Source organism: Haliotis asinina, chromosome 13, assembly GCF_037392515.1.
Source record: "Haliotis asinina isolate JCU_RB_2024 chromosome 13, JCU_Hal_asi_v2, whole genome shotgun sequence".
NCBI lineage: Eukaryota > Metazoa > Mollusca > Gastropoda > Lepetellida > Haliotidae > Haliotis > Haliotis asinina.
In genome coordinates, this window is record NC_090292.1 from 43,742,344 (window position 1) to 43,750,749 (window position 8,406).

An 8,406-nucleotide genomic window follows, 5' to 3' on the forward strand; every position below is an offset into this window, starting at 1 on the left:
TGTCAACGTAGTTTATCGAGGTGTTGCCATTTCCGAGTAAAGCAACAAAATTCATTATTTCTCATTTGAATAAACCGTCCAGTACTACATATGTCCTTAAGCAATACAAGTAATTCTTCAAGAGATATAGATCTTGATGTGTAAGCCTTGAAGTATACATAAATCTTTTTCGCAAGTAGTACAAATTGATTTTGGACATCATGAAGCTCTATTGCAAATCTATGGTACTTCAAGTTTGACTTCGTCAGCGATGACTATTATTACACTGTTATGGCGTCAGCAATGTGAATATCTGGATTAGAATTGGCCTTTAGCACCCCATGATTGTCGCAAGACGCTATAAAAGGGATCTGCACAGCCTAGACCAGACAACCCAGTGATCAACATCATCGACATGCACAAAAGGGATGCGATGAGACCAGCGAGCCTGACCACCCGATAACGGCACCTCGGCAAGCATGGGTTCCTGAAGATCAGTTCTAACGGGATCTTCACGGGTTGACATCATGAATGACTGACTAATGCTTGGTATAAATTTATTATTGATGACAGAGATACAGTAATACATGAAACACGTCAAAGCTGGAGACTCATGGTAAGACGAGACCTGTCAGGAGATTATAGCGGCCATCTTGCTTATCACTTGCTGGTGATTTAATGACCCAGCAATGCTGCCATAGCTCCGGGAAGCACTTCGAATGAAACTCCCTGTGACATAGACAGAAGGTAGTTATTTACTTACGGATTGAAATAACACAAAATAAAACAGTTTTCAAAATGTATATTTCGTATTTTTGGTTGGCCAAATATCCCAACACTACCGTTGTGTATTTTCTTTTATGCATCAGTATATATGCAGATTTCAGTTAAACCCCAAATAGTCATCCTGGGTAGAATAATCATCTTAAGATCGTTGATCCCTCTATATCCATCAAACATGGACACATGGATATTTTAACCTTAGATAACAAACATATTTATGATTGTGGAGAACCCTTAGCATTGCTTTTTGTATTGCACAGAGTGTCAGAAGGTTTGTGTTCAAGGCTTTGTTTTTGTGTTCAAAATGACAGCCAACAGATCAGGAAATAACAAACCTAAAGTACTGCTGGGGGTGAGGGTGGGGTGCCTGGATGAAGGCGGTGTGCTCTGTAAACGAGGCACTGCATATTTGCGGACTACTTCACAGTTCGACTTCTACTCAGATTTCAGATGATTACTGCCCAGTTCAACAACTTTTTAGTGTGGCTACTATTTAGTCTGACTATGAGACAGCTTGACTCTTCAGATTGACTACACCTCATTTCAATACCCATGCTTGTCATAAAAGCCGACTATGTCATAAAAGGCGACTAACGGGATCGGGTGGTCAGGCTCGCTGATTTGGTTAATGTCATCGGTTCCCATTTACACAGATCGATGCTCATGTTGTTGATCACTGGGTTGCCTGGTCCAGATTCGACTACTTACAGACCGCCGCCATGTACCTGGAATATTGCTGAGTGCGGCGTAAAACTCCCTCCCTCACTCCTCATTTGAATAATCAACAGACTACTCATCAGCTTTACTACTCCTCAGACTTACTACGCCTTAGACTGACTACTCCTGATATGAATACTTCTCAACTGACTACTCCTCAGTTTGACTACGACTAGGTTTAAGTACTCCTCAACCGACTACTCCTCAGTTTGATTACGACTAGGTTTGACTACTCCTCAACTGACTACTCCTCAGTTTGATTACGACTAGGTTTCACTAGTCCTCAACGGACTACTGCTCAGTTTGACTACGACGAGGTTTGACTACTCCTCAGTTTGACTACGACTAGGTTTGACTTCAGCTCAGTGTGACTCTTCCCTGTTTTGACTGCTCAACAGTTCTAATACCAAACCGTCTGATTACCCCCGAGTTTGTCTATTCAAACGTTCGACTAGTATGACTACTCTTCAGACTGCTCTTCAGAGTTTTCAGTTGGCTACTCTCAAGTTTGACTACCCATTAGTTTTTACTGCACCATATTGTCACCATTTCTCTGTGTGACCACATCTGGTTCACTGCTCCAAACTTTGTTTCTGCGTTTGACTATTCAGGGTGAGAATAGTCCTCAGACCGACTACTCCTCAATTGACTTCTGGGTTTGATTACTTCTCAGTTTGACTACTTCTAAGATTGACCATTCCTTTGATTAACTACTCCTCAATGTGATTGTTTCACTGTTTGAAAACCCCTCACATTCCTCACCCCCTCTGTGCAGCCGCTGGGTGGATCGAACACGTCTGATTCCTCGGGAGGGAATGGAGATACAACGTCGCTCAACAGGGAGATGGCAAGATATGTATCTGTGAAACAAAGTATATAGTCATTACCCTGCCAAGAGTGAAACGACAAATAAGGCAGCATAAAAATATTAAATGTTTCTAGGGCACATTTTTTTTTCAAATGTGAAAAAAGTTATTTTTATTTTTTTTTTTAAATTTTAATTTATTTTATTTATTCTTTCGGTTAAACCCTTTGTACTGCAGTGACTCCCACTAACATTCATTGTTTGCAATATTTACGTGAGATCCATTTTTGGGAAATGGCGAGTTACTGAATATTCAAAGCGAGTTACTGAATATTGATAGCGAGTTACTGAATATTCATAGCGAGTTACTGAATATTCATAGCGAGTTACTGAATATTCCGCCTAAACTTACCATCGTCCAATCCACGCATAAGGACCTGAACTGGTACGTAGAGGTCCTTGGTGAGAGTGACAGTCAAATCTGCATGTTGACCATGATAGTCGACCCTCTTCTCGAATGCCACAGCGTCAATATATCCACCTTTCCTGTTGTCCAATCCAAGGTAGTATCCAAATGTTTGGTCCGAATTACCTTAAAACAGTTTGATGAAGCTGACGAGGCATATGGTAGATTCGAGGACGAAATGACAGAAAAACTGTTATAGAATTCCTGTAATAGCGTAGGAAAAAAGAAAATCATTAATCTAAACGTAATTCGCCCAACGCAGATTATCCTGAAACATCCTACGACTCGTTCATATTTAAAACCGTGAACAATGTAACTGAAGGACATTGCTGAAAACGAACGTGTATTTGGAACAAGCATAAATAAATAAATAAATAAATAAATAAATAAATAAATAAATAAATAAATAAATAAATAAATAAATAAATAAATAAATAAATAAATAAATAAATAAATACAATAGGAATATTGACATTTGTATGATTGATATTTCATCAGATTGTCAATGAATAAATGGATCATTATTCATAATTTCAAAATATAACTAATTATTTTTGTCCAGTATAAAATAAAAAACATAAACATTCAAAACAAAAGTTAACACAAAAACAAAAACACAACTAAACAAAATTAACAAGAGAAAAAAAGAAAACACAAACAAAACTATGCTGAGGCATGTATGGTAATTATCGTTGCTAAACTCACTCACTAAGACACATGTGACGTGCATGTTTACCTGGCTACATGTGCAGTTTATTTGGTGACATTTTCGTTTACCTGGTGATGTGTATATTCACCTGATGATTTGTTTTAAGTACCTGGTGATGTGTTGTTTACGTGGTGACATGTTTATTTTCTTGTGACGAATTTGTTTACCTGGTGACATGTTGTGTAATTGGTGACTATTTTGTTTTCATGATGACATGTTTGTTTACCAGGTGATTATTTTGTCGTTTTGGTAACTTGTTTACCTCGTGACGTGTTGTTTACTTGGTGACTTTTTCGTTTACCGGTTTGGAAGTCACGAGTTCGATTCCGCACATGGGCAAAATTTGTGAAGCTCATTTTCTGGTGTCCCCCGACGTGATATTGCTGGAATATTGTTAAAAGCGGCATAAAACCTCACTCACTCACCTGGTCACTTGATTGCTTACCTAATGACGTCTTGTTTATTTGATGACTTGTTGTACCCTGTGGGCTGTTATTCAAATTTTGACAGTTTTGTTTACCTTACCTTGTGACCTGTTTTTTTACCTGTTGACTTGTTTGTTTATCTTGTAACTTCCTTATTTACCTGGAATGCATATGTCATTGAACCCCCACGTTATGCCGTGCTCAACGCATTCGTTCTTCTTGAAGTCAATCAAATACCGTTTTCCCTGCAAAGAATTTAAATGGAAACATTTACACACCGTTCTGGTCACTTGATTAACCATTCCAAGAGAAATGATTGCAACACAGGTGCTTATGTAATTATATCAAGTGCTCTGTTGTCATATACCTTGCGATTGTACCGTGTGTTGTAAGTATCCCGCACCGCTCAAAACAAACAGTTTCCTGAATTTCTCGAGTACTCAGGTTCTAAAATGACATAAGCATCTTGGTATCGCTGAAGGATGATTTCAGTCTGGACTAATGCCAGTTGTGTGTGCCAAGCTCACACAGTGAGCACGCCGTGAAAATCCGGGTTAGATTGGTCGTCAGTTTTCCTAGGAGACAATTATGAGGATCCGATGATCAGGCTCGCTGACGTGGATCAGAAAAAAACTAATTACATACTGCCGCCATGCAGCTAGATTGTTGCTGAGTGCGGCATTAAACAACAACGAGTCAATCAAGCAATCTCTACGTGATGGGGTGGGCATTGTTTTAATTTTCTCTGTGCAATATTCCGGCAGTGTCACCGCAGCATTAAGAAATGGACTGCACACATTGTGTGAGCAATCGATCCTAGGTCCTCCTCGTTAAGATCGAACACTTTATCTACTAAGCTATCCGGGCACCAGGCACGGTAATAATAAGTTCCATATTTACACATTTCAGAATTTAATTGAGTGAGTGAGAGAACTGAGTTTTACTCCGCACTCAGCACTATTACAACTATATGGCGAAGGTCTGTAAATAATCGAGTCTGGACCAGACAATCCAGTGATCAACAGCATGAGCATCGATGTGCGCAAATGGGAACCGATGACATGTGTCAACCAAATCAGCGAGTCTGACCACCCGATCCCGATAGTCACCTCTTACGACAAGCATAGTCGCCTTTTATGGCAAGCATGGATTGCTGAAAGCCTATTCCTCCCCTGACCTTCACCGATCCATTTCAGTATAACACGACCGGGATCGAACCACTGGTACCAAACTATCACTCTGTCTTCATCCATTTTATCAACTACAAATGTCAGTGGCAAAGAAAACATCTGTGGTATGATATTGGTTTTTAGCGTAAATTGATAAATATATCGAAAGGGAATCATTTTCATCCAAACGCGAATGATCTTTTGTTTGAAATAGGTTTTAACATTAATCAGTGTTTTGTTTGGTAGGTACTATTTTGGGCACACATGGCTAATACATGTTGCTCTTAGTTAGAAATGTAATGTTTGATATCGATAATCTATATCGATATTTATGTCATTCTATATCATGTAAACATGGTTTTCTTTTCTTTGATTAACTATTGAACAAAACGTATGGAATATTGCTTAAAGTTTATATCCGATCCATTACTCACTCACATTACTCTGAACTTTGACCTGCGCGATAGCATCAACGTAAATGTCAATTTGAATAATGACAAGACATTTAAAATCCATTTCCAAAATGGCAGATACACTTAAACTCTCATTAAGTTTGATTTATTGCAAGATCAAAAGGTGCATCTTGATTAATCATAATGACAGATATATACGAAACTACTTAGACATGTATGATTCATTTTCGAAACCTCATACAGCCCTTTGCTTGGTAATTCACTGGTTCAACGTATTGCAAAGTCAAACGTTTTCTTCACAATGACAAAGAAGTGACAAAAAAAAAATCATATTGAAAAGCATTTAGCTTTACACCTTTTTTTCAAAAACGGTTGGAACTAAGGACCTGCCTTCATACGTAAACCTTTTGAAACTGTCGTGACGTCGATAATGTATCACACGGACTTGCAAAGTAGACTTTTACCAAATGACAGCCTTCCAATGACTACGTTTTGACATCCAAATTGATAAAGGACAACTCGCAACTCGATGATGGATACAATACCTCATGCTTGCGCTCATCTCCAAATATAGGACCTAAAACTATCTTAAACACAGTCTGAATCGACGTGAACCTTTGACAGTTTCATATATAGTCTAAGGTAGTCTAAGGTAACCTTTGCTTAACCTCTGAGTTCGATGGACAAGATATTCGACATATGGACAACATTCGACATTCAAATCGATAATGGACACGATCTCATGTCGTTTGCTGGTTTGCTGAGCGTTCCTCTGTTCCTTTCAGTGTACTCCGCTTACGTGCGAGGTACATTGCAATATACCCCGCTGCCAATATCAACTTATTCGGTACTTAGTGGTAGTAACTTTTTTTTATCTCGAATAACATTAAATGACCTATGATGCTCGGACATTACCGATGTTGTGCGAGTGGAAATCGATGGAAGGGCGATAACTAAATCTGTTTTTCTTGTGTTGTCTGCGAAATCTACATATGGTTACGATAACATTTGACTCTCTTTCTAATAAATAAATTTTGACAAACGTTCAACTGTAGTGCCTGTGAATATTAGTAAGGGGATATTTACTTCGCATCGATTTTACTAAGACAATACATGCGGGTAAAAACAGCAAGATGCAAGAATCGAATCCTTTGATCCATACAGGTTTGCTGAAGTGTACGATTCGATATCTATACTTCAAACACTTCACAATTAACATTGAGGTGTTCGGTACCCTCCATTGCAAGTACAACAGCCGAAATATCTAAATATCTGGGATCTGTTCTGTTCATGGAAAGAAAATAAGTCGTTTCTCATAGATGAAACGGTCAGGAACTTACAGCTTTGTAGTCGACAATGACCTTCATGCTTTCATAGACATCCCCGATGGTGAAGTTTACCAGCTGAGCCGATCTGCCGTTTAGTTTGTCGTAGTACACAGTGGAATTGTCCTGAAACATTGTTCATAGACATTCGAATACGTTCGAGCGAACGCGCATTGAAATTAACATTTTTCCGCTACAATTCGTGCAGATTAGCTCGTGGTTGCTTCTTTTTGGCTTGGATGAGAGTAGTCACACTTTGTTGACTGTCTCTATATAATTGAGTGGCTTTGAAGAACTTTTGAATACTTTCTGTCTAACTGTAGACACATCATTTAAGACATTAGAGATTGCACACTTGGTGTTTCCTTTATGTTGTGTCGTATTTGGACACGCTTTTGTTGAGTTTATACTTTTGGACACGCCATTGGGGGGTGTCATATTTGGACACACTCTTGCAGTGTCCTATTGCCATACATGCTCATACTGTCATATTTGGTCATACTCTTATAGCGTCGTTTTTTCACACACTCTTGTAGTGTCATATTTCGATACACGCTCATACTGTCATATTTGGTCATACTCTTATAGCATCATTTTTCCACACTTTCTTACAGTGTCATATTTCGATACACTCTCATCCTGTCATACTTGGACACTCGTACTGTGCCATATCTGGAGATACATCTAGTGTCGTATTTGGTATCTGTAAATATAGTACAAATAATATGGGAACACCCTGTCTTCCACATGCAGATCCTCTTGAGTTGAGTTTTAGAAGACAGAATCAAACATGGTGCTGGTGTGTTTCAGCACCCTTGTTTTTCGTTGTTTTTGACAATGTTTCGTTTCACTAAACTCAGCGAATATTGAATCAGCTGCTCCACTGCATGCATGCTTTTACACGTAATATTTAACGTGCTCATTAAGCACACAAAACGTTACACTTAATTGAGAGTATAAATGACCTCCCCACGATTATGTTTATATGTGCCTTTCAAATTTTAGGGTGTTCCCATATTTTTTGTTTCCAGTGTATAATCTTGGGACAAAAATCCATTCCAATAGTTCCAAATTTTCTGAAAACGTGATAAACCTTTCTGTGAACCAAATACATGATCGATATCTCTGTGAATGTAGTGCATGATCAATGATTCTGTGAAAATATTGCATAAGAAACCGTTATGTGAAAGCAGTGCATGATGATATGATATTATATAAAATAACACATGAACCTGGAAAACACACACACACACACACACACACGAAAACACAAACACGAACACACACAAACACACACACACGCATACTCACACACACACACATACACACACGCGCGCGCTCGTGCTCCTCTTTTTAAGGAATCCGCAATAGAGAGACAATAAGACACTTACTTTTTCATTGAATCCGTTGTAAAACCCATTAATTTTCGAGACCGCTAAACTGATACTCCTTTCCTGGGCTTTCCACGACGATGGAACACAACGTTGTGTATCCAAGGCGACGACAACGACAACGGGGACGGTAGCTATCAACGTCAGCACGTCCATAGTTCTTGAGGACAATCTGGTAAAGCCTACAACGACTGACGTTTTTAAACCTTTAAAACAAGATTGCT

General features: G+C 38.8%; 1 protein-coding gene across 1 annotated transcript; it reads right to left on the reverse strand.

Moving 5' to 3' along the window:
• Nucleotides 1-521: 521 nt before the first annotated feature.
• LOC137260104 (ependymin-related protein 2-like) lies at nt 522-8,406 on the reverse strand. The gene is made up of 6 exons (XM_067797808.1): nt 8,183-8,406; nt 6,807-6,917; nt 4,045-4,129; nt 2,697-2,876; nt 2,242-2,339; nt 522-708 (listed from the first exon to the last, which is right to left on the reverse strand). Exons 1-6 carry the CDS (start codon nt 8,336-8,338, stop codon nt 655-657), a joined length of 684 nt encoding a protein of 227 aa, XP_067653909.1. The 5' UTR covers nt 8,339-8,406; the 3' UTR covers nt 522-654.

Bases quoted from the DNA above. Each gene is read 5' to 3' on its own strand.
- LOC137260104 (XM_067797808.1), bottom strand. From the start codon at position 8,338: ATGGACGTGCTGACGTTGATAGCTACCGTCCCCGTTGTCGTTGTCGTC. The intron at 2,877-4,044 runs GTAAATAAGGAA...AACTGTTTTAAG, and splicing joins CAATGACATATGCATTCCAG to GTAATTCGGACCAAACATTT. The intron at 709-2,241 runs GTGAGGAATGTG...TCTATGTCACAG, and splicing joins CCAGCGGCTGCACAGAGGGG to GGAGTTTCATTCGAAGTGCT.